At 39.2% G+C, this 27419-nt stretch overlaps 2 protein-coding genes across 3 annotated transcripts in view; one reads left to right on the top strand and one right to left on the bottom strand.

Moving 5' to 3' along the window:
• The window catches only part of LOC126378021 (tripeptidyl-peptidase 2), a 477445-nt gene that overhangs the window by 221460 nt on the left and 228566 nt on the right, over window positions 1-27419 (top strand). The window contains exon 27 of one of the 2 annotated variants that reach the window (XR_007568025.1): window positions 24847-24985. The exons of the other annotated variant lie outside the window; for it this stretch is intronic. The gene's annotated coding sequence lies outside the window, so the exon portion shown is untranslated. Of the gene's footprint in view, window positions 1-24846; window positions 24986-27419 lie in introns of those variants that run through there. 2 annotated transcript variants of the gene reach the window in all.
• Window positions 67-27419, bottom strand: part of LOC126375821 (probable G-protein coupled receptor 158) — a 122836-nt gene continuing 95483 nt past the window's right edge. Inside the window, exons 9-12 of the mRNA XM_050022897.1 lie at window positions 23955-24093; window positions 10391-10496; window positions 1467-1610; window positions 67-681 (exon numbers count right to left, since the gene is read on the bottom strand). Coding sequence (XP_049878854.1) covers window positions 67-681; window positions 1467-1610; window positions 10391-10496; window positions 23955-24093 — 1004 coding nt within the window. The remainder of the gene's footprint in view (window positions 682-1466; window positions 1611-10390; window positions 10497-23954; window positions 24094-27419) is intronic.

Raw genomic sequence — 27419 nt, 5'->3', positions numbered from 1 at the left:
CCCCGGGTAATAATGGAATCGATAATGTAAGTACAGTCTTCAAAATGTACAAATTTGGAAGATCTACTACACAGTTACCTCTTCGGTGAAGCGACTTTTGTCATCTAAATTAATAACAATAGCGTGAGTCCTGGCGTGACCTGACCTGACACCTTTCACAGTCTCCGTGCTACCAGGACTAGATTTCAATTCACTCTTATCACTTTTAAAACCGTTACTGGCCACATCGGGAGGCCTGATATCACTACAATTTGCTTCACCAGAAATTTTGAACACACCATTTTTTTTGTCTTCTTTTTCTTGAGTCTCTTCATTGAGCTCAGTTCTTCGTGTGGGGGAGTCTGCAGCTGTTGTCACGTCAGTCTGACTTTGTTCTGCATTGCTATTTTCAACGCTTTTACTGGGACTGAAAGTTTTTTGTTTGTAGGCGGGTGGGGCTTCAAAGGGGAGGTCTCTGCCGCTACTGCTTGATTCTTCAGCAGGCGTTACTGTGCACATGAGTCTGTCAGCGACTGCGCTGAAGACTGTGTTTAGTTTGAGAGGGGCGGAGTCTGAAGACGCAGGCTTGCGATCGTGAACGTTGGCAGCATCTTGCATGGCAGTGATGCGACGAACTGTTGGACCAGGTCCGCAACGTTCGCGTAACTTTTCAAGCTGATTCAGGATCTTTCTTAACTCCTCCTGTTGGAGAAAATAAATATTAAAAATTTTAAATTATCAACTGGAAATTAAGCAGCCAAAAGCCTAAGAAAGTACTCAGAAGAGTCTCAGGATTTCTTTCAAATTTATTCCGTGAAGAAATTTGGAGTAGGTATTCATTCAGGGACTTTAAGCCTTCGGTATTGTTATTTGAATGCCTAATATTTGTAAAGTTACTTTAGGAAATATATAAGGCTTCTGAATTTTGTGAAAAGACCTCGGAAATATGGGTTGACCAAAGGTCGAACATTTATACTGTTACTATGTATTTAAATTATTTGGAGCTGGGCAGGGCAGGGGTTGGAAAAAATCAAGACTCTTTTTATTATCGACGGTCATATCGGCTCATAAGCCATTTTTATATTAAGTGGAATTGTATAAATAAGTGAAAAAGATTTTTTTCGTGACGGTAACAACTTATAATCTCAAATAAAAGCGGTTTTCTCTGACGGCCCTAGATTCTGTTTTCGGTTGATCTTACCTGTAAGAAATGTAGTTGCTATCCAAGTTCATCATTAATTAATAGTAAATATATAATAAAAATAATATATATAAAAAACAATCACATAACTTATAAATAAAACACCATACATTGTCGGTTTAATGACGATAGAAGAATTTCGCATGGACTGGAGGAGGACCCGGTGGTGTAATAGTTAAGACGCTCGTTCCGGTTGGCAAGAACTGCGGGTTCAAGTCCCTTCCAAGACATTTTTTTTTCTATTTAAATTTTATCATTCATCATCTAACTATATAAAAATACTCACGTCTAATTCTCTTTCTGTCATATTATCACAGAATCTGGCGCTTCTGTTGGTGGTCATGGTGTAGGTAGACTCTGCAGGACGGGATCTGAACTTGCCAGTCTTCTCTCTATCATCTTTGCCATGCCCTTTGTACACCATGTATGCCTGGTAAAATAAATGTCATGATGAGAAGGAAGCAGCATAGCATTAGTGGTATTTTCTCATGTGAGTAGACACTTGATACAAAACACCTCGTATTACACAGACACTACACAATGACGTTATTGTACACGCGTATCTGTGTGTGTAATGTCTGATGCCCAAACGATTGAAGACTAAAGTAAGACTGAGGGGGGTGAGGTAAACCTAGCTCTACCTCTGGTGTGGAGCAATGAGTTGCCGTTCTATACGCAGTATTATTTCTTATTCTGTGACTATAGTCAAGACATAACTCATCCCGCTCAGTATTCGTTACGGTGTCACTAACACCCATACATACTTGTATGGCTACCTGTACGTACTTGTACGGGGTGTGTGTAAGTGACATCGTAACGAATACTGAGGAAGATGATTCAGCTCATTATTCTGTGTTAATATAAAGTGAAATTTTCCATCGCAAAAGTATAGAATTGAAAACAATATAAAAATACTTACACGAATAAATCATGAATTTTACGACCGAAAATTCCATTTGATATTAACTCAGAATCATCCCCTTCAGCATTCATTATGATGTCACTAACCCTACTATTATTTACTACCATTATTTTACAAAGCAATAGTGATAATATCGAAACTTTGTGACCTAAGGTACCATGTTTCTTTTCTGGTCAATGAATATTGTTTTATGTTTTGACTAGCCTTGGATTCATATCGTAATATCAAGAGAAGTACTTATACCGCGCCGGATTAAATCGATTTATATTTTGGCGGCTTGGGTGTGCTGTCGCCAAAGGATGTTTTCGGGGTACCGGACAGAGTATAGTACCCCGCTAGCCACAAGTTGGTAGTGTGACTAGGGATCGACGATCCAACGGTGTTATGTTGGAAGTTGTACAATATGCGTCTTGCTGTGTAAACTTCGATATCGCGTTTCACGACTGCTTGAAGACTGCATTATTGAATGTGGCGCCATCTGTTGCATGTGGGCGGAACTAGGTGGCCAACTAGTTGGGTATATACATAGGACACAATATTATACATACATAGGATCACGTCTATTTCCCATTGGGGTAGGCAGAAACGGAGTTCCACTTACTACGATCCTGACACACCACTTTAGCCTCCTCCACTCTCATCAAAGGCTTCAAGCATGCTCGCCGGTTTAGAGTAGTATTGACCTGGCATTTCTTTAAAATAACCAGCCGGGTCTGCATGACAACCGCGCCGCGCGCGGCGCGTATTATATTGAGCGCTTCGACCAATAGCCGTTTTACGTCCATCTACGTAGATAGCATTCGTATCGTTTATTGGTCCAAGCGTCATGCAGACCCGGCTGGATTTCTATCATATCTACTAAATATAGGTATTTTTATGATATTCAGCAGCAACAACAAAAAATACATGTCGTTTAATCCGACAAAGGGATTGTGTCCTTTCGAACATGGATGTACAATTGTTATGGGCGAAAGGCTGATCGTTTGTCATTATAAAGTTCATTATTATCCCTCTTGAGACGTCGTATCAACAGTGGCTGCAACTTATATTTCATTAATTGTAACTCAATCAGAGATTACGGGCGTGAGATCGTGTATATATGTCGTGCGTGTATGTGTTTTGTTTCTGAATGTCAACGTGGTAAAAATACAGAATTATTCGTTATTTCACAGCCTCACACAGCCTCCGTGGTCTAGTGGTTAGAGCGTTAGGCTCACGATCTGGAGGTCCGGGTTCGATTCCCGATGGGGACATTGTCGAAATCACTTTGTGAGACTGTCCTTTGTTTGGTAAGGACTTTTCAGGCTTGAATCACCTGATTGTCCGAAAAATTAAGATGATTCCGTGCTTCGGAGGGCACGTTAAGCCGTTGGTCCCGGCTATTAGCCGTAAAAAGACCTCCACCAACCCGCAGTGGAGCAGCGTGGTGGAGTATGCTCCATATCCCCTCCGGTTGATTGAGGGGAGGCCTGTGCCCAGCAGTGGGACGTATATAGGCAGTTTATGTTTATGTGTATTCGTTATTTCAATATATTATTGTATGTGATATCATTTTGAACTATAATAGAAAGTACCTTATGCAGAAACAAATAAAATACAACATCACGCCTGTATTTCCGAAGGGATAGACTGAGAATATGTTTATTACGTACACCCACTCTTCGCCAGCTATGATTTTAGTCCCATTTAATAGGGGGCGAGCCTATTGCCACCAATTGGCGAATCAAAAAAAATATAGAAATATTGACATGAAATATTCTTCAAAATTGGCTTAGATAGTTAGCGGTTTTTGAACGTCATAAATGAAAATTACAATTATGTAACTAGCTGTAAAACTACTACCACATCGGGAGCTGTATCGCTGAGGGAAATACGTGGCCAGAAAACCTCCTAGCACAGGCATTAACTTCCTGACAGGAAACATGTGTGCCGTCTATTTGTGTTTTCAATATAATTATAAAACTACTAAAAAACATACGCAGATCCTGAGAGAACAACCAAGTAGCCAATTACTGGTCGATTGCCACACTTAAAAATAAAGAGCTATCATTTATATGTGAGGTTTCTTCAGCCAAATCTCTTGGAAGTAACTTGGGAGCTATTTGGCTTCAATAAACGGCTCTGGGTGGACGCCAAAACCATTGTAATTGGCAGCTTTGAGCAAGACTCTTGCAAATTGTAATCGTGAAGTGCTAAAAGTACATAATAGAGCATTGACTTTCCGGGCACTGCCTCTCATGTTGGTTCAGCCAACTAGGCTTTTATTGTGACTTATTGTAGATTACTAAATCTTTTAAGGGGCAATGTATACGTTTTTACAATAAGATTCCCATTGACATTCAGAATTTGCCTTTCAACTGTTTTAAGACAGTAGTTAAACAAAAACTTTACAAAAAAGGTTATTATAAAGTTAGTGATTATTTAGAAGATATGAATGCATGGGATTAACTGTCTGAGAACTGATATTAGGCAGCTAAATTACTCAATTGTATACCAATATTTTATGTTTATTTTTATATTTTTTTAAAGAACGTTGTGCCGAGGTTTTTCTTGCAGCTTCTTTTCCCCGGCTATACAGGTTGTGAGAAGCTGCAGTAGTTTTAGGCGGATGAGACGTTCGTTATGTAAAAATTGACGATTCAAAGTGTAACTATGTTACCTACTGAATAAAGATATTTTTGAATTTGAATTTGCCGCAGATGGCATTAACTACTTAACTGGGAAAATTGGGAGAGAGAAGCGCTGAGAGCTCTCACCCGATACAAAATTTAAGACAACATGCTCGAGTGTGTCCAGTTGGGTGCGAACCTCGGTTTAGGGCGTCGTCTGAGAGGAAGAATATTTGAAAGAATTAATCAACCGTGGGGGTCGATAGCGATAAATGCTGAATGAGGGTAATCGTCTACCACGCTGGCGGGGTCGGTGTCGGGGTTAGGTGTCGCGAGCTGATTGGCCGCCTCTATGGCTAGAGTAATAGAGTCGTAGAGATCATATACTACATCCTTCGTAGTCGACTAGGAGATTGGTACTGATTCAACTACACAACATCTAATTGTATAAGTTATACCTGTCAATTTCTGTCAAAGAGGAAGACTGGTAATTGACAGACACAATTTAAACTTTATTTATTTTTATTTGTTTAGTTACAAAGGAAAATTCATCATCACAGACTATGCAATGCGAAAAAACAATATTTAAAAAACAAACAATAAAAAACAAATACGACTAATATTCTTTTTATAAAACACACACCAATTAAACAAACCACTCATAGTTTACATTGGTATATTTACCAATGCATCACCGACAGAATTAAGTTGACAACTTTACCACCGAAATGCTTATTTATTTTGATTTTGCGTCATGTGGTACAAAATTTAAAATGACAGGACTAATGGTACCCAATTGAGTACGAACCTCGGCTGAGGGCGTCGTCTGAAAGGATTCAACTAAACTAAATGCTGAATGAGGGAAATCGTCGACCACGCCAGCGGGGTCGGCATCGGGGCATGAGGCCATGCTTTGACATCAGGGCTAACATGCGCAACGCGATAAAATTATCGATTGAATATATTTTGTCGAAATCGATAAGTTAGTTTTTTCCCTAACATGCGCGCCACGTGATTTTTTTCGTATTTCGACAGAACGACACGACTTATTTGGGTTCACATATTAGCACCAATCGACGAAATGACATAATTATATCGATAGAATCGATAAAATGGCCGGGACAAAATCTTATCACGTTGCGCATGTTATTTTCGTATTTCGATAGAACGACATACTTATTCGGGTTCACATAATGAGTACCAATCGATAAAACGACATAATTATATCGCCAGAATCGATAAAATGGCCGAGAAAAAATCTTATCACGTTGCGCATGTTATTTTCGTATTTCGACAGAACGACATGACTTATTTGGGTTCACATATTAGCACCAATCGACAAAATGACATAATTATATCGTTAGAATCGATAAAATGGCCGAGACAAAATCTTATCACGTTGCGCATGTTATTTTCGTATTTCGACAGAACGACATGACTTATTTGGGTTCACATATTAGCACCAATCGACAAAATGACATAATTATATCGTTAGAATCGATAAAATGGCCGAGACAAAATCTTATCACGTTGCGCATGAACCCCCCGCCCCCGTTGCGCCCTTCAGGTCATTGCCTCAGAGCAGCAAGTAATTACTTCAGAATTATATTTTCTCATTAAAAAACGAAGCTTGCCGAACGAGACGAGTACTAAGTGAGTACTTCAAGTTATACCATAATTGTTTTGCAAACTACTCGGTTGCTCGACTTTCACAACCCAACTAATTGTAAAACTCTTCTTTTTTCTACTCTAGTTTGTACTGCCGACCGTGATGGGTGGAATCTAGGAGTCGTTCTTTGGATGCGTTTTATTACGAATTCCACCACTGGTCTACATCGACGTTCTGTTACATAACATAAGATAAGATTCTTTATTTGCCATAAATGCAGTGTGACAGATGTTACAAAAATATATAGTTTACCGTGAATTTAAATTACATAAATCATGCAAAATTTATAAAATTTAAAATATAAAAGTGTCAATACCAAATTCAAATTATCAAAAGTCAATAAAAATTATAAAAAAACTAATAAAATGAAAATAGAAGTGTAACAAAAATATTTTTTCATTCAACAACGTTAAGTCAAAGTTCAAATTATAAAACAAAGTGCAAACACGATGCGGGTAGAAATAAGCTTACGACTATATCCCAATGGGGTAGTCGAGGTACATCCATCGTAAGATAATCAAAGTACCCACACCTGTTGGAAACACCAACATTACCAACGTAATTTTGGCTGTCATAATTTTTTGATATATAATTCGCCATATTGATTTATCGAACATCGTTCGCATTGTAAGTGTTTAAAAACTTTCAAAAATATATGTGGAAGTGCTACCAACAAATCGTGGTTTTCTTCCATTGTGCTTCCACCACACACCGGCCCTTCAGACCATCAGAAGTTGTACAACACCTCACCGAGCTTTCTGTTAGACCAAAGTGATAGGTGGTAACCTGTATCAGTCCGAACGATTTAAAAAAAACAGATTTAAGCCCGTCCTGGATTCGAACCTGCGACCTGACAGTGAGATTCAAGGGTTCTTCCAACTGTGCTACTACGGCTGTTATAAAAATATTTAGGTACCTATATGGAGGGGAAATAAATGTAATTGGGGATGTCGTTAAAAAGGTTAAGTACGATCTACTCTGAACCGTCGCGCGTGTATAAAACGTTTGATGAGTATGGAGGAAGCATTAGAAGTATGTCAGGATCGTAGCAAATGGATTTCCATTGTCTCTGCATACCGCAGCTGGAAATAGGCGCGAGTTAAAGTATGTATGTAGTATGGGAATTGTTCAGGGGTGTCACTGTCACCTGCAAAGGGGCTAACTCCCCGCCCTTGTTACGCTCCTGCATTCAGATTCCGGTTTTTATCAGGCTAATAAGGGGCTTGGCACTTTTTACCAGAACTTGGGAAGAGGAAACCACTCGGGAAATACGGGAATATACCGATATGTTAGTACTACATTTTTATATTCTGAGGTAAGAGAGCGAAGTTCTGCGCTTTGTTTGCGCTTTTGCGCTTACCTTGTTGTTGTGGAGTTTAGAGTTTAGATTAAGTTTACAGGTTGTAGTAATTTAAGCTTCGTTTATGTTTTTTGTTGTATACAGAACCGGGAGCGGATTAAAAACAAAACTCTTGCAGCTTGCGTGTGCTTTCTAACATGATGGATTAGGAATAATTTTGTGCCGAGTAAGAGCCTTCCCCATTTGTCCGGCCAAGTAGTTCACGTCAAAAAATGTCTTTTGATTACTTGTGGCTCTGCCTTCTCATAATTAAGAGCCTTTCTCGCTAGGACACCATGGTTGCTCTGCCAGCGGGAAATTATCTATACTTTTACGCACCTTTAATTCTTTATATAAGGACCCCGATACCGACCCCGCTGGCGTGGTTGACGATTTCCCTCAATCAGCGTTTATCGCTATCGACTCACTAGGGTCGATTAATTGCTTCAAATATTTTTTCTCTCAGACAACACCATGAGCCGAGGTTGCCTTAAACGTTGTACCGAGTGAGAGCCTTTAGCGCTCCCCATTTGTCTGGTCAAGTAGTTAATGCCATCTGCGGCAAATCTACAATAAGTCACGAAAAAAAACTTTTATCTTCGTGTTTCGTATGCTTTGATAATAAATAAAACCCCACGTCAGAGCCCTCAACGCTCGCCATTTGTCTGGCCAAGAAGTTAATGCAATATGAGGAAAATCCACAATAAGTTACGTCAAAAAAAAGTTAAGTGTATTTCACTATAAGTGTAGTGTGAAGTGTTAGTATTTACGAAGACAATTTACGGGATTTTCTACACGCCATTACTGAAGTTTATGACGTGTTCCTACCAAATAGTGCCATTAAATCTGCCTCGGTGAACGACTATTATTCATAGTGTAAGATCTCACTGGAAAAACTCTCTGTCCTTATTTAAGAGCTGCGCTCTTGTCGGTGGAGTAATGGCGATTACTCCACCGACTGGAAAAACTATTTCACAAAAAAAAAAATCTTTTGAGTTTATAATTATTCAAAATATAATGTAATAGCAGAAGCAATATTATATAAACCTACTTGGTGCTTGATATTTGGATCAGATATGGTATATAATTATGTTGATATCTTTATTGGTTCTCTTTATTTTGGTCAAAGGGCAAGTCACAGGGTCTGTAACCTGGAACCTGACAGAGGGTAGCAGTAACTGTCAGTACTATTCAGAGGCGGAGGAAAGGAGTCCTAGTATGGCTTTGTAATAGACTACTCTGCGCGCCATCCCACTTGCGTCACACAGAGTACTGCGGGGCGGAAGGCAAGAGGAAAACCACTGTCCTATTTTTCCCTAAAAAGTAGCATGGAAAATGCTGCACCGACAAGAGCGTGGCTTTTAAATTGACGATTGAATAATGGGTGGAAGATGTGTTGTGTCTGGGTGTTAACAAGGGTCATCATTTATACCCAAAAACAAAGATAGAAGATACATAGACATAAAATTATTATATGCATCAATAAAGGCAACTCTGTACAGCGCTATATTTGTTTTAGGGAACGTAATCTGGAAAATCCTCCTTTAGGACGTCCATCGAGAGATGAACTAAGTACCCACAGCTCACCGAGCTTAAAGAAAATAAGCAATAGTAAAATAAGGAATTGAAAAATATAAGTGCAAACTATAATTCGGATCTTACACTGCAAGCAACCTATATTTTCTGACAAACGCTTGTATTATACGGTATTTTCCAGTAAAATATTGAAGCAACATTTTCCACTAAACGTAGATCGTTTCAGTACATGTGGGAGCAATGACCTGGAATGCTAATTGAACGGAAAATTCGGTTATGCCGCTGTAAGCTTTTAGATTTATCTAGAATGTGAAATTGGTTGCAAGTTGCCCACTTAAGTTCTGGCTTGCGGGCCAGTTTACACTTTTTGTTTATTTATTTATTTGAACATACAAAGAAAACAGATAGTACAGGTAAGCTTATCTCTAAACAAAGATATTTCTTCCAGCTGACCTACGTGACGAGAAAGATATTTTTATAATACACTAGATCACAAAAAAAAGTGTAAACTCGCCCGCTGGTCAAATATTAAATAGGCGACTAGACCACAAAAATATAAATAGTGTACACTCGCCCACAGACCAAATAACTTTTTGTTATACACACCTAAATAAATTCACGCTCGTAAGTCTTAAGAGGTAGGCATAGCCACAGGTCACATAATCAAGGAGCGCCGTGTGTGAGCCTTTAAAAGAAATGGGTAGTTTCCTAGGTCACATATTTATGAAATTCCGATTACTAAATAAAGACGACAAACATTTTTTTTCTCTCTCTCTCTTTATTTAAGAGCTGCGCTCTTGTCGGTGGAGTAATCGCCATTACTCTATAGATAGGGCATGTAGAACGGTGGTTGCCCCAATCGCCTTCCTTTCCGCAGTTATGCACCGACCAATTTCTCAATCGGTGATGTTCTAGCTAGAGCCCTGCCAGAATCCATTTCCTCGGCCTCCAACCAGTATTGATACCGCTGCTGATTTTTTTTCTTATCAATAAAAACGTAATACTAAGTCCGACATTTTATCACCTTTTTATGACGTCACAGTGTGCTTTTTCATACAAATTCCAATGGTAATCTCATGGTTTGACGTTTAGTAAAAAGTAACTTACTTGACTAGTTGAATTGCTATAGTCTTACCTTACTACCAAAAATGAAACACAGTAGAAGCGTCACAGTGAGCTGTGTGTGGCAGAAGAAGATAATGTACAGAAGATCAGGATTCGCTGGTGACTGTAGGAACAACCTGCAACAAACATTAAACATATTACTAATAGAACCAGTCCAAACTAATGATTGTCGAATTTGTTTTCGAATTCATGTTTGGATCATAAATGATTATCACGTGCTCAGCGGTGAAGGAAAACATCGTGAGGAAACCCACATTCCCGAGAAATGCATTTTCGAAGGTATGTGACCTAACCTGTAATATTGGGCTGGTTATTCCTTCGCGGGTTGGAAGGTCACACAGGCAGTCGCTCCTGTAAAAGCCGAACCTGTCAAATCTTCAGGTTAGGTAAGCGGACCCTGTAAAAAACGGGATAATACTAGGGAGATGTTGTCCGATTTATTTGGATACCTACTTATTTTTTTTATTTTTTTTTAATTAAGATGGGCTTGCTCTTGACTTCGTTCTTCTACAAGAAGAAGAGATCGACGTTGGAACGAGCTTACCCAGAAAATGCCTATTCACCCGTGATTTAAAGGACCCCAGGTCATAAGAGTCAGGAAACACCGACGCCGGCAGCCCATTCCATTCTTTGGCTGTGCGCATTATGAAGGATGAAGCGAAGCGCTTGGTGCGGATTAGTGGTATGTCAACCAAGTAAGGATGGTAACCCGCCGTACGTATTTACCTAAACTTCATAAAATCCGAAAGCTGTGAAAGCATGGAAGCGGCTTTTTATTTTTATAATAATAATCCCGGGATCGAGTAAAATGTTACGATGGTTTCAAATTTTGTAGGATTCCTTATATTACTTTAATACTTTCAAGGACAGAACGTCTATAGGCGATGTCGTAATCCCAAGTGTTACTATTATAAGTGAAAGGTCATTGACAACTGGATGCGCCAAGTTCTTGCCTCCAGGTTTTTCCGGGTTTAGGTTTTTAACCTGCCCTCAACAACGCCTTAACATGCCCTCTGAAGTGATTCAAGCCTGCAAAATCCTTACCAAACAAAGGGCAGTTTCACAAAGTGATTTCGATAAAGTCCCCATCGGGACATTGAACCCGGACCGAGAGCCTAACGCTCTGACCACTTGACAACGGAGGCTGTTAGAGAGTTGAGGTAGTAAAGTTACAATTATGCGTATGTATGCATACCTTTAGAGTAGTCACGAGTACTAATATGTATACACTTTGAAACCATGTCACATTAACTTTTTTGACAAATTAAACTGTGTCTCATTAATAATAATATTAATAACTTTATTGCACAAAATAGGAGAAATACAAAAATAAATGTTTACTTAAAACTAAAGGTGTGCATATAATCTAATTAGTTTCTAGGAGTTGTACAGGGGTACCCAAACTAGGCAATGCCTGAATCTTGGGGAACCAGATAATTTTTATTTTTTATTAGAAACTAGCCTTAATTTTACTTACAATGTCTTTTATAATAGCCTTAATTTTACTTACAATGTTTTTACGAGGTCTTCAGTAGTGGAATACCTAGTCCAGGGTGAGTAACCAGTCTGTTAACACGGACTTTGCTACCGGAATAGAGCAGTCTACAATACAGCAAGACTTAGTTACTGCATTGTAAGTGCGAGATCTCACAAACTCTCCAAATCTACTCGCGAAAGCCGTGTTAACAGTCGGCAAAGGCACGCTGTAAATGCGTTTTTTAACAGTTCTTTATATGTTTCAGAATTTAATATGTGTTTGTGGGTGATTATGCATGTCTTTAGAATAAATAACTGTCGAATTGTTAGTACCTTGGCTTCCCTATACAAGGTGTCTGTAGGGTTTCTTCAGCATTAAATGTCAAATATGATATATAATAGTGCGACAGGGTTCTAAAGTGGATACATAATTATTGCTCATGACTGTACGTGTGTACCTTTAGAGTAATAGATTCTCCACATAGAAATCAACAAGTGGAGTTATAGTTTCAGGGCGCGACACGACACTAAATCACTAACTTTCAACACTCGGGACCTTCTACTTTATATTCTAATCATAACTCACTAAATTGAATTATTACTAAACGCTGCGACAAGCATTATGTACGAGTAGATTGTGTTAGCGACACGGTTGAAATGTGCTTAATACGATGGATTTGAAAATAAAATGGCTGCGTATTTCTTGCGGGCAAACGAGTCTCGCCGCTAGATAGCGCTCTCCACGCTTCCGCGTCACTTCAATTTGACATTTCTTTTTCTTTCTCTGGCTTTTTCTTCTTACCGAGCACCACGCCCTTCGGTTGCAAACAAGTATATGTTATATACGGGACAGGAAACGGCCTCTATGGTCCAGTGGTTGAGCGTTGGTCTCACGATTCGGAGGTCCCGGGTTGAAATCCCGGTGAGGACATATCACAAAAATCATCAATAACAAATGTAGGGGCAGTTTACCCTGCCCCATATCGTCTTATAGATGCTATTGGGGCTGGCGCGCAAACAGGAAACAAACATGTAATCATTCTTGTGGTTCAATAATGACGCAATAACGATGAAATCAAGTCTGTTTACCCCTTAGCATGGTTCACCTGCTTTTTTTTTGACATGACTTAACATAGATTTACACAAGACAACAGGCCTGAGGGTGCCCAGTTGGGCGCGAACGTCGGCTCAGGGCGTCGTTTGAGAGAAAAAATATTTGAAAGAATTAATCGACCCTAGTGGGTCGATAGCGATAAGCGCTGTTTGAGGGAAATCGTCGGTATCGGGGTCCTGAAGTGTTTGGTGTCGCGAGCTGATTGGCTGCCTCTATGGCAAGTTCACCTGCACAACATTATTCAGTCTTCCTTTACCCGCGAGCGTGCTCGAGACTTAAGTTAATACTTAGTACCAAGTTGAACTTTTCAATTTTCATGAGAAAGAGTTTGATAAAGTTACATGAACTTGGTTGCTTTAACCAATTTCGCGTCTAATTAAACTTGTGGAAGGCGAGTAAAGTTTTTTGTTGATGAACACTTTCAAAGAACAAATTGTCTATCCTTTATCGTGTGCTCTCTTCTGTTACCCGCGACTTCGTTCGCGTGAAACCCTACTATTAAAGTTTAATACAAACTTTGCCACATCTTTCAAACAAATATCCTTCTTTACACAAACTATCTACACTTTCTTGGGTCGTCCTCTACCTTAACATTCCTCGTTGTATACCTTTCATTCCTCCTCATAACATGCCCAAACCATGCTACAACATTGCCGTGGAGCAACAGCTCCTCAATTAAGTACTAACCAGCGCTACTTTTAGACTTCCTCTTAATATTAATTCCTAATCTTGTCCATTCTGGTCACACCACACATCCATCTTAACATTCGCATTTTTGCCACGTGTACTCTTCTTTCATCAGTCTCCTTTGTCGCCCAGCATTCGGAACCATACAGCACGACAGGTCTTATGTCCCGTCTCATCGATCTTTCTTTTTAGCTTTAGGGGCATTCGCGGATCACATGTTGTCCTGAGACCTGTTGCCATTTCATTCGTCTTGCATTTATCCTGCTTCTTTTGTCCCTGGCAACGATTTGAGATACCTGAAGCGTAGAGATACGCCATTCAAGGCTATGTGGGAAAAACTGGACTTGCACCCAAAGGTGCAGAACAAGTGCTCGATGTTGGTTCTTCCATTGCCAACTTTCTAGTCTGTTTTGGATCTCGGAAGTATCTTTCTCGGCAAGGACAATGTCATTGGCGAATAACATACACCAGGATGCCTCTTCCTGTATGTCTGAAGCTAAAGCATTCATAATCAGGAAGAACAGATACGTGCCTAAGGCCGACCTCCATACTGAACCTGTAACACCAGGCTCGCAATGGACGTGAGTATACTCTTCTGTACACGGAGCGAACAAACCGAATATACCTTCCTGGCATTCTTTTTTCTTTTAGCATTCACCACAGAACCTCTCAGGGTACGCGATTGTACGATTTCTCCAAGTCAATGAACATCATGTGCACGTCTGTACTTTTTGCACAGTTGTCACGCATATACTACGTCACGCGAAAGGCGTCCCCTGTTCCTCGTCCTGGCATAAACCCAAACATATTCTGTGGCACTTTCTGTCCTCTTTTATTCTCATTCGCTATCACCTTTCCCCAAATCTTCATACTATGTGCGGTTAGGCGGTACGGGGTATTGATAAGATTAAGCTGCAGTCAACTTTGATAAACGTGATTACAAAGTCAAGATTTTGACGGCGAGTCATTTTTCACTGTACCTTTTTCACAGAACTGACAGACGTCATAGCCTAGAGCATGAGGATTGCATTGTTTTAGAGAATCATAGCAAGACTGATACTGATAAGCGCTTAAGGAGGAAAATCGTTGATATCGCCAAGATGGAGTCGAACTGTAGACATGACAAAGTTTTCTATGTCAATTGGCTGTCTTGCGTGAGTAACCAGTTCTTTGGACTCGTATATTTAAGTTCTCAAAAAAGATTTAATGAAAATTTACAAATGCAAAGACTTCCGCAATGCAATATTTACCCGATTCAATTTCATACCACAATGGAGAAAAACCATCCAATCTCATAATTCCCGTAACGGATAAACGAATCTCACCGAAATCTTATCAAAACAACGGAGACCAATTAAATTATACAAATTCGAAACGCAAGGATAAATTCCAATCTGTTCTGAGCGAGCCTCAAAGCGGTAAGATAATTGTATCAATCCGGGCCGCGCCCCGGTCCTAAGTTATCCTATTACAGGAATTGAAATTAGTCCTGTGAAACTTCAACGGCGAAATTTTGAAATCCAATCGAACGCGACATTTGGCGCCTGATTCGGTTTATTTGGGTCCACAATAAAAGCTAGTGTTTTGTAAATTTTACCAGTATTGACAACTACAAAGATAATGTCATACATATAGAGTGTTAGTGACACCGTACCGAATACTGATTCAGATCATGTTTTGAGGAATATCAAATGGAATTTTCCGTCGCAAAATTCATGTTTTTTTTTATTTCTTTTTTGTTAAATTTCAATTAATATTCACTCAGAATCATGGTCTAAATCATCCATCAAAGTTTCCGTTACTGTCTCACGAACATCCTGTATACAAGTATGTGGGTGGTGCTCTTGGTTCCAGCCAAGTAGTAAATACCATCAGAGTCAAACCAACAATAGGTCACGTCAAAAATAAAGAAAAAATGGCGGCGCTCTTAGATGAAAGACAAATTGTGAAGAAACCATTAAGTGCAAGAAAAACATTCACCGTTATATGACCTAATTTATAACTGGTTTATTTCCCTTCGGATCAGAAGGTCACATGGCAATTGCTGTAGAACAAATGTTTGTCCATTTCATCAGTAATGTTAGAAAACAAACAGGATAGACGCTGAATTTGCTTTAGAGCGAAGACAAAATTGATTAAACTCCAGTCAGCAGTAGGTATTTGTGACTTGGTCGGTGTAAACTAAGACAGTAGAATCAATTGAAGCGAAGTGAATGCTTTAAGTTAAGAATTTAGAATCTACAGAGACTACAGATTAATGTGGTCAAAGTAAAAAAATGGTTTCAATAGCACTAAGGTCGTCCTGCAGTTTAGAGTAGCAGACTAAATGAGACTTTAGAGAAAATACCTTTTGAGAACTAACGTAATAAACATCATCTCCGTGGAGATTGACAGGTATTTTGCAGAAACGACTGCCTATCTGACTTTCCAACACGCCAAGAGTAAACCAGCCCAATACAGGTTAGGTCACATACCTCCGAAACGCATTTCTCAGGAATTTGGGTTTCCTCACGATGTTGTACTTCACCGTTTGCCGCATGATCCAAACATGAATACATACGCATAGAGCAACACGAACCTCTTGTATAATACACAAATACTAAAATAAAGTCAAAATCCCGGACATGACTTAAGACAAATCATAGGAGTTAGTAAGACTTACGTAAATAGTACTTACTTAATAAGTAAGTGGTGGCCGAAACCAAGAGGCAAGAGGGAAACCACTGCTCTATTTTGTACCTAAAAGAGTAGCATGGAGCATTCTCCATTCAATTCCGCACCGACAAAATCTTGGCTCTTAAATTAGTGGCCGCTTTACTTGTCTTTCAAAGCGTAGAAGATGATCTGCTCCTTTCGTGTGGTTTGTCAAATCAATGCAGTCCTTGATCACACGCAGGTCGATACCTGAACTGAATACGATGATGATCATATAAAAAAATCGACTTCCTAAGTCTTGGAACGAAATCAGCACAGCATTTCCTTGACAATATTTACAAAAGCAATATCAACAAAGACAGACAATAAATCTGAATATTTGCCTGGAGGTTTGCGCGAGTCAATCGCGGCGCACGGCATATGATCCTTTGATCGTATTTGCAATCCTCCCGGGTATAAGAAGAAAATACAAATACATTATAAGTTTTGCTTTGACTGAAGTATCGAATCGCTGACTCTACGCCATTAGCTTAGACTGTTTATCTTTGTAGCGAACAAATAGCTACATCTTTTGCAAGGTAAACAGCTCAAGACTGGAGGTCTCTAGTGGGTCTTTGTGAGGGCGGACCTAGGGATTTATTTCTGACAAAGTCAAAAGCTCTCGAAAGCGATTGATTGAAGACTCTCATCCTTATGTACTTGTGTAAAAATAAAATATAAAAGCTGGGGTACGATTCTCTAAGCCAATGGCAATACTGGGCTTGAAGTAGACAGGAGTTCGTCCAGTTCAGGCTTTGATGTACTTAGAGGTATAACGTTGTACAGTCATGAGTAATATCATGTCCCACTTTAGAACCCTGTCGCACTATCATATTTGACATTTAATGAGACTTACGGTTTAATTTGTCAAAAAAGTTAATGTGACATGGTATCAAAGTGTATGTCATATTAGTGTTCGTGACCGTATGAGTCACTCACTGTCCACCGGCTTGCTTCTCAAATGGTACCGATACGCACGTGCACCAATGAGTTATTAATTTATCTTAAGTGCAGTTTTCACTAACATAGTTGGCACGACCATTACAGACGGCGCGCGGCGATACGGCTCACCACCTATCACGTTGGTCTAACAGAAAGCGCGGTGAGGTGTGGGTACTTAGTTCATCATGCGATGGGTCTACCTGATTAGTCCATTGGGATATAGTTGCGAGCTACGTAACATATTACGTTATCAATCAATGAATATTTCTTTATTGCACAAAAACATAAACTCACGACATGTACAGATGAATGAAATAAGCACAGCAGGCGGCCTTATTGTTAAACAGAAATTTCTTCCAGACAACCTTAGGGTGGAAGAAGTTTATAAAATGGAGCGCGGGATAGTGCAATACAAAAAATAAAGTAATAAGAAATTGGAAAAGTTAATGCGTTTTCTAAATAGATCTTACAGATGTCACGGCGCAGGCCTCTATCATAGCGAATCACGTGTTGCAACCATAGATTTTGGTCCCGGTTACTACATACTGATGTAAATAAGTAGTCGTTACATGAGCCATGTCAGGGGATTTTGGCGGCTCAATAATAACCCTGATATAACTCCCGGCAAACTTCTTGAGCATCAAGTGTCGTAGTGGGGGAAAGTTCGCGCACGTACACTTCCGTGCAAAAAAAATGAACTTTTGATTATTTTCTTAACTTCATTAAAAAAAAACAATAATAATATTATTTAATTATGTAAATAAAACTAAACTTATATTATTATAGTTTATTAAAACTTATATTATATTGTTATATTTAATAAAAAAAATAATCGTCAGGTAAGTATAATATTCCTTCCATGAGGTTGAAACCAGCAATACCAGAGCTAGTGCTAGGTTTTGGATCTGTAGACATAGACCTCGTGCTAGTAACTAATTCTTAAACTTAAACAAATGAGCAATAACAAAAAAAACTAACAAAAGACCAATAACAAAAACGTGACAGTTTCACTGCACGCAAGTGTATTCGGGAGTCAAAGGGACGAAGACAAGAGTGCGCGGGGGAAGTATCGACTGATCTACCAATAGTCGGTCGATGTGGGACTCACCCGCCCCCGCGCCTCGTACCACACCACCAAAGAGATCTAAAATTCGGTTGTGCGCAGTCAAGGTCGATGCTCAAGAAGTTTGCCGGGACCTATACCAGGGTTGATGAGGTTGGTAATTCACCTCACAACCCACACTATAGAAGAAGACCATAGTCGTGTGGTCTTCTGTCATGTTTTTTCTAAATCTATGGTAGCATCTTATACATATAGAAGTAAAGACCTGTTAGAGGACAATGATCATGATGATGGTGTTGAGAGGCCGCCACAGCAACAATACAATAAAAAACAAAAATATACACTTAGTTCACGTTCAGGATAAATATCGTTTGACAAATCCCAAAGAGCTTTGTTTAGCCAAACGAAAACAGTAACCTGTTGACGTGTTTCTTATAGGAGGAAGGTACTGCGACTACACGCGTTGCGGTTTTGATATTGAAAGCTGTCTTACATCAGTAAATAGTAACCGGGACCAACGGCTTAACGTGCCTTCCGAAGCACGGATCATCTTACTTTCGGACGTTCAGGTGATCAGCCTGCAATGTCCTAGCCAAACTAGGGATCACAAAGTGATTTTTGTGATATTTCCCCACCGGGATTCGAACCCGGAACCTCCGGATCGTGAGCGGAGGCGAAAAACTTGGTAGGATTATCTTAAAATCCCACCACAATTTTAGTCCGCGAGTTTCCAGGAGTCCCAAGGTGAAATCGCAAGGGACACATTCCAAACCTTTGCAGTTCGTATGATTAATGATGAAGCGAATGGCTCAGTGGGATAGCTCGAATATTAAGAGCCATTGTGAATGGAAATTATTCACAAAGATAGGCGTATCACGTCTTAGTGGGTAACCGCTGACTTCCGAAACTTAATGCGCCCATTTCCACTGTTCAAGCTAAGCAAATGATATTATGTCGCACAATGCAATGCCACTCCCGTCGCGACCACGGAATAGAAGAAAGAGGTGAGATGGGCCAAGCGCTATACGTAATTTATAGATAAGAAAGTAGTTACGATAGATTTTATCGTAACGACTTACTTGACAGTACCTGGCATTTTCACACTAATTCACACACAGTACACACACCAAACTCACATATACACACATACATACAAACACGCACACACGTGTTGCTGTTGGTGGAAGCTACTAGGGGCTAGGACAGCTAGTAGTTTCCGATCCGGTCGTGTCGTAGGGCTAGCAGACAGACACACGCACACACACATATGCGCACACAGACGCGCGCTCACCTTCACACACACACGCACTCAAACGCACACAGAATCTTTACGTTTACTTTAATACTTCTTTTGTGTACCACTCAATTTTTATATTTTATGTTTTTGTTTTGGCTTCACTTTTCTATAGTTCTAAGGTTATAAATTAGGAGTTCCGTAAGAGGTGGGGAGCCTGGTGATCTGTCCTACAGGGTCACACCTAGTATCGACACCAGTCTCTCACAAAGGCACTATAGTGTGTATCATTACCTTAGTTAAGTTTACATAATTTGTGTTACCTTTGTGAAGGGAAAATAAAGATTTATTTTATTTTTATTTTATTTTATTTATACAAGTATGAGCAAATAGTTCATACTTCCTTTTTTTTTTGACGTGACTGATTGTAGATTTGCTGCAGATGGCATTAACTTCTTGGCCGGAGAAATGGGGAGTGCTGAAGGCTCTCCCCGGTACAACGTTTAAGACAACAGGCCTGAGCGTGCCCAGTTGGGCGAACCTCGGCTCAGGGCGTCGACTGAGAGAAAAAATATTTGATGACCCTAGCGGGTCGATGGCGATAAGCGATGTTTTAGGGAAATCGTTGGCCACGCCGGCGGGGTCGGTATCGGGGTTTTGGAGTGTTTGTTCTCGCGAGCTGATTGGCCGCGTCTATGGCTAGAGTAATTGGGTTGTCTAGATGGTCCTTCGTGCGCCGATACTATTCAGTACCGTCCCTAAGCGGGATGTAAGTGCTCTTGTGGCGTCTAAGCGGATAACTGGGGGGTTAAAATGGCCACATCGAAGCAATTCATCTAAGAAAGCAATGTTGCAATTTGACATTTGCGCATCAATGCAAACAAATGTCAAACAGTAATATTGCTTTCTTAGATGAATTGCTTCGATGTTGTAATGCAATATTTCCTTCGGCCTGCGAATTTTTTGACGGGGGACCCGTTTTATAGTTTTTTTTGTGTAGTATTGGACGCAGCGCCATCTCGGATTGATCAATGTAAGGTCCGGGACCATCGACTCGCTATCGTTGGGCTCCGTAATTTGTGGACAGCGTCTTTCCCGCAAGAACCGGAAGATGGCGTGTGCCCGGTATTATATGGAGGGCTAGAAGTTGGAGTACCTTGTCAAGTAGCTGCTGAAGAATGTTGGTGTCAATATTTAAGATACATCGGGAATTGGCCATTTTAACCCCCCTGGTTAAAAAACCTTTATCCAAACGTTTGTAAGCTATAAAGCCACTTTGTTGTAGCTGCGCCGCTTCGGAGGCGCTGTAGTGGGACAAATGGGCTTTTAGTCATACTGCGGTTAACCGTTGCGCTTTGTTAACTGACATGAAACAATTTGAATACAATACATCCTCGTTTTTGCTGTAAGTAAAAAAAAATTCGCAAAAGCAAAAAGTAATTCTATTGTAATATCCCACTGACAAATTATGTCGGGTAATCGGTAAAGATAAGTGGTTCAGACGGATAAATAAAACACGTTCTATCTAGACAGACTCAATTATTCTGTTGGAATATGGCGCCATAAATGAAATCTCTGTTACCACAATGGATGTTGAGATTTATTTTTGTGACGGGATTTATTCACGTCGCCGTCCTTCCAGTAGGGCTAACATGCGTGATAAAATTTTGTCACAGTAATTTTATCGATTCTAACTATATAATTGATTATGTCGTTTTGTTGATTGGTGCTAGTATGTGAACCCAAATAAGTCATGTCGTTCTGTCAAAATACGAACAAAATCACGTGCCACGCATGTTAGGTACTTATGGAAAAAAAATAACGATTTCGACAGAATTTATTGAATCTATCGATATCATCATTGATTGATTAATGATATGTAATTGTAATCAATTGATCAATTGTATACCAATATTTTATGTTTATTTTAATTTTTTTTAAAAGAACGTCTAGGGCCCTGTGCCGAGGTTTTTTTTGCAGCTTCTTTTCCCCGGCTATACAGGTTGTGAGAAGCTGCAGTAGTTTTAGGCGGATGAGACGTTCGTTATGTAAAAATTGACGATTCAAAGTGTAAAGTGTAACTATGTTACCTACTGAATAAAGATATTTTTGAATTTGAATTTGAATTTTTTTATCTCGTTGCGCATGTTAGCCCTGCAGATGGATAAGTAAACCTAGATTAAATCTAGAGTAGATCTAAACAGGCCCAATTATTCTGTTGGTATAATAACGCCATAAATAAAATCTCTGCTACCACAGTGAATATTGAGAAAAAAAATATTTTTTTTTGTGACAAGATTTATTCGCCCTCCTTCCAATGGAGACTTAGCCGACAATAGACAAAAGTTTAACTCTTCTATCTTAAAGTTAATATTGAATTGTCTAAAAGTTTACTTTGTCTGTTTGACTTTATAAAGGTTTTGACTTCGATTCGGACTTAGAAAAAGGAAAAAAAAGAAAATACTGAGGAGTTAAAATGGCCACATTGAAGCAATTCATCTAAGAAAGCAATATTGCAATTAGACATTTGAAAGAAAGAAAGAAAGAAACGTTTATTATAAAGGGACACCACAGTAACAAATACAAAACAAATATATAATTTAAAACACGGAGTAACACACAACTTACAATCAAACAAAACACATAATAAAAACAACATACACGAGAAATACAAATAATTGAGTGTATGGACTGGTCAACGATGGTGGTGGTGTCCTTCATAAAAGGGCCTCACTCAGCATAATCCGCGACGCGAGCCACGACCCTGGTATTCTGTGGACCCTGCTAAGTGAGGCACGGAAGCCGTGTCTCCGAAAAATACAACTTGAATGAATACATAATAATATTTACTTATACTATGAAAACAAAGTAGTTTACAAAAACATATAGGTATTAAAAGCGTGTGTGTGTGCAGTGTATCTACAAATACATGAAAGAAATACAATAATACTTACAAAACAATGCATATAAAACGATAAAATAAACAAATAAATAAAGTTAGAAATGTTAGAATGTGTTTTAAGTTAGTGTGCGTGCGGATTTGAACGAAAGAACGTAGTATACGTTGCAACCCAAACTGGTTTGGCCGGAGTAAAAAAAAAATGCGCATATGAAAGTAAGTGCGCAAAACAAACAACTGTCAAATAGCAATATTGCTTTCTTAGATGAATTGCTTGGATGTGGCCATTTTAACCCCCCTGTACTTTTTTACTTTCCTCGTCAGAAACTAATTAAAACGACAGGCTTACTTAGCCGTTTTGTGGTATAGACTCTAAACCACTAAATTCATTCACAAAACGAATATTTAATGTGAACTGGGTTTACTGTACACGCGGAATTCTTGCTAAACGTGGACTGACTTGTAATGACCTAATTATTACAAAACGTGACAAAGGTTGGAGCAGCGTGGTGGAGTATGCTCCATACCCTCTCCGGTTGATTGAGGGGAGGCCTGTGCCCAGCAGTGGGACGTATATAGGTTGTGACAAAGGTGCTGAAAGTGCAATGTGCGGCTTTAGACCGAACAAAAGTCACTATTCTCAAACTGTTCGATTGCGATTGACAATGTTTGAATGACAGATAATTGATATCACGTGGTTTCTAGCTTCACATGTCGACGAGTTAACAGGCGATATGCGGACTCTTGTGATTTAGTGCCGAGGTATTCAGGTAGTCGCTAGGTATTTTCGATGCATTCCAATCTTCTATCGTGTGGGTTGTAAGGTGAATTACCAATCGCATCAACCTTGGTGTCAGGGTTATTATTGAGACGCTAAAGGCCTCTAACATGACTCATGTGATGACTACGTACTTCTTCTTCTATCGTGTGGGTTGTGAGGTGGATTACCAACCTCAGCAACCCTGGTGTCAGGGTTGTTAATGGCCCCTGACATGGCTCATGTAACGATTACTCACATCAGTGTGTAGCAACTGGGACTAACGGCTTAACGTGCCTTCCGAAGCACGGATCATATTACTTTCGGACAATCAGGTGATCAGCCTGTAATGCCCTAACCAAACTAGGGATCACAAAGTGATTATTGTGATATGTCCCCACCGGGATTCGAACCCGGGACCTCCGGATCGTGAGCCCAACGCTCAACCACTGGATCACAGAGGCCGTTACTACGTACTTACATTTAGTAAATAGTATTAGGGACCAACGGCTTCTGAAGCACGGATCATTTTACTTTTGTACGATCGGGTGATCAGCCTGCAATGTTTTATCGAAACCAGGGCTCACTAAGTGGTTTTTGTAGTGTGTTCCAACTCGGGATCTCCGGATCGTGAGACCAATGCTCAATCAATGGACCACGAAACACAGTCCACGCACGCATCCCAATAAAAAAAAAAACGGAACTTACATGGAAATATTGAGGAAGACAGAGAGTAGGAACTCATTGTAGATAGCCATGGAGATGAATCGGCTCTCGTTGAACTCAGACGGGGCTTTCCGCACCATGATGCATAGACGGATGCCCCACATCAGGAATATCACCTCCACTGGAACAAATCAAATTCGTAATTTTTGCATATATAATTCATTTTGCATATATATTTTTGATAGGAATATATATCTATAATATCAAGTATTATAAGTAATGCATTATAATCTATGTAAGTATCATAGTATGTTTTCTTTACTGTATATAAGTAGGTACGTAATTGAGTTTGGTGTGTCCGTGGCTCACGTTCGATAGGTCTCCCATAATACCAGCGCCGCGGCCCGTGCTAAGCACGTGTCACGGCATTATGCTGAGGGAGATCCTTTTTTTATTTTGGGCGCCTCCATTGTGTATTTAATGTCTGTATTATTTGTCTTCTTGTCTTTGTTTTTTTTTGTTCTATTTTTTTTTTCCTGTAATGTAAGTTTGTAAATGTGGCGTCCAATATGGAAATAAATATTTTCTTTCTTTCTTTCTAATTTAATATAAACTCACCCAATTGAGATATAGGCGCAGTGGTATCAGAGAGTTAATCGCAAGATGAACTTAGTACCCACTGGTGTGGGTACCGAGCATTCTGTTAGACCAACGTGAGCCGTATCAGTGTCAATAACAATATATCATAAACTGCCTATATACGTCCCACTGCTGGGCACAGGCCTCCCCTCAATCAACCGGAGGGGGTATGGAGCATACTCCACCACGCTGCTCCACTGCGGGTTGGAGGTGTTTTTTACGGCTATAAGCCGGGACCAACGGCTTAACGTGCCCTCCGAAGCACGGAAACATCTTACTTTTTTCGGACAATCAGGTGATTCAAGCCTGAAAAGTCCTTACCAAACAAAGGACAGTCTCACAAAGTGATTTCGACAATGTCCCCATCGGGAATCGAACCCGGACCTCCAGATCGTGAGCCTAACGCTCTAACCACTAGACCACGGAGGCTGTTAGACCGCAATATATAAATAAGGTAAATATGTGATGTTGCTCATGACAGTACATGACTTCCTAATTTGAATCCAAATCTTCCAACGCTTTTATCTTATTTGATAAATGAAGACATCGTTAAAAGTAATCAATTTATAGAACAAACTCCCGGGCATGTCGTAAAAACCGACAGAGGGATTGTGTCCTCTAACATGATGGACTAATGTTATGGGCGATAGGCTGATCCCTTATCACCATAAGGTGCATCATATCCATCTTTGGACTTCGTATCAACAGTGGCTGCAAGTTGTCTTTGATTACTTGTGGCTCTGCCCACCCCATTAGGGATTACGGGCGTGAGTTTATGTATGTATGTATTTATAGAACAAAGAATGAAAAAAAAAAAAAGAATAAATGTGGTGTGGTGTGGTGTGTGTGTGAAAGAATGTGGTTTGTAGGTTTAGGTTAATATTGTGTCTTATATTAGTATAAGTAATTTCTAAATAATTTGTACGCGGATGTATGTCTATCTATATAATACATATTATACGTTGAAAGTCTCTCTTGTCACGTAGGTCAGCTGGAAGAAATCTCTTTGTTTAGAGATAAGCTTGCCTGTACTATCTGTTTTCTTTGTATGTTTCTTGTGTCTGTTTCATTGTGTACAAATAAATAAATAAAATAAATAATAAATAAAGAAAAAAAAAATAGTGTACAAAATTGATACGCAAATGTCTGACTAAAGTTTGTTGACAAAGTGAAAACATTATACAGAGTGTAAGTGACACCGTAATGTAAATTTTTATTTCGGACGGATGGACGAACTAACGGAAAATTCCATTTCACTTCATGTTAACTCTTAATCACGGTATAAATTTATTATCCCCTTCAGTTTTCGGCACGGTGTCAGAGCCTTCAGCGCTCCCCATTTGTCCGGCCAAGTAGTTAATGCCATCTGCGGCAAATCTACAATAAGTCAAAAAAAAAAACACTAACGCCGTATAACGTTAGTATACGTTCGGCTATCTATAATAATATGTACGGTCACGAGTACTAATATGCATACACTTTGAAACCATGTCATATTAACTTTTATGAAACAAAAACCGTAAGTCTTATTAAATGTCAAATATGATAGTGCGACAGGGTTCTAAAGTGGGTGCATGATATTGCTGATGACTGTACGGGGTGACATTTTGAAGAATATTGAGGGAGATAATTCAGCTCATGATTCTGAGTTAATATCATACCTGAGCACGTTACCTGAGAGGGTTGACTGCCCTATCGTAGTACACTGTATGAAGGTACTTATTATGCCTAACATATTTTATAAGTGCCTTTCTTCTTACTAACAATAATATGGAGTAAAATCTGACGTTTTTGTTTTTTAACGAAGCTTGTGCGGATTTTTTTTTAGGTTTTGTTGTAGAGAAGTGTGTCAGGATCGAAGCAAAAGAAATTTTATAGTCTCTGCTTACCACGGTGGGAAATAGGCGTGAGTTTATGTATGTGTTAGTGATGTGCCGGATCGTTAAAAATGTATATCCGCGGATACGGATACGGATCTTTATTTTCTTAAAAAAAAAGATTAAAGTTTTAGTTATTTCATTGTTATAAAAGTGATGTTTTATCTTGCTTTCATTGTAACGATCTATTATCTATCTATTTTTTTGCAATATAAAGGTGCCAAATATTTGATTATAAGAAATAAAAACAATTTGAGTGGAATTTTATAGTTTTTTATTTAATAATTCTACTTAATCACCTGAAAAAGATCCGTAAAAGATCCGCGTGAAAAGTAACGGACACGGATACGGATACGGATTTTTCTTTTATGTCGGATATCCGCGGATACGGATACGGATACGGATATTCGGAACATCACTAGTATGGATGTATGTGTATGGTTTCAATATGCTTTTGCTTTGGTTGGTACTGACGAAGCTTGTGGTGGATTTACATTCTGTTTCTTGTTATCTTATTGAAATATAATAGTTTTATTCAATAAATAAAAAGAAATCTGAAATAAATGTAGTAATAAATAAATAAAAAAAGCAATTGGAAATTTTCGTCGGAAACCACATGAAAAACTAAGTGATTTTTATTTAAAATTATTTTCAGTTTCATACTTTTGCAACGGAACATTCTAGTAAAAAAAAGTAAAAAAGTAAAAAATATTTATTTACCAAATAAAGTAAAATTAACACAAGTTAATAGCGGGCCCTGCTAGCACTAGGGTTTCCCCTGTATCGCAGTAGCCCTATGGTATAACAATTTTTGCGTAAAGATTAAAAATACAAAGTCCGCTGGAGAATCAGGTACCTATACAGGGTGTTAGTGACATCGTAACGAAAACTTTGAGGGGTGGTTCAGGCCATGATTCTGAGTTGATATCAAGTAGAAATTTCCGTCGCAAAAGTATGGATTGGAAAATAATTAAAAAGAAAAGAAAAATTT

This window comes from Pectinophora gossypiella, chromosome 2 (assembly GCF_024362695.1).
Source record: "Pectinophora gossypiella chromosome 2, ilPecGoss1.1, whole genome shotgun sequence".
Classification (NCBI taxonomy): domain Eukaryota; kingdom Metazoa; phylum Arthropoda; class Insecta; order Lepidoptera; family Gelechiidae; genus Pectinophora; species Pectinophora gossypiella.
This window is presented reverse-complemented; position numbering and strand designations above follow the sequence as displayed.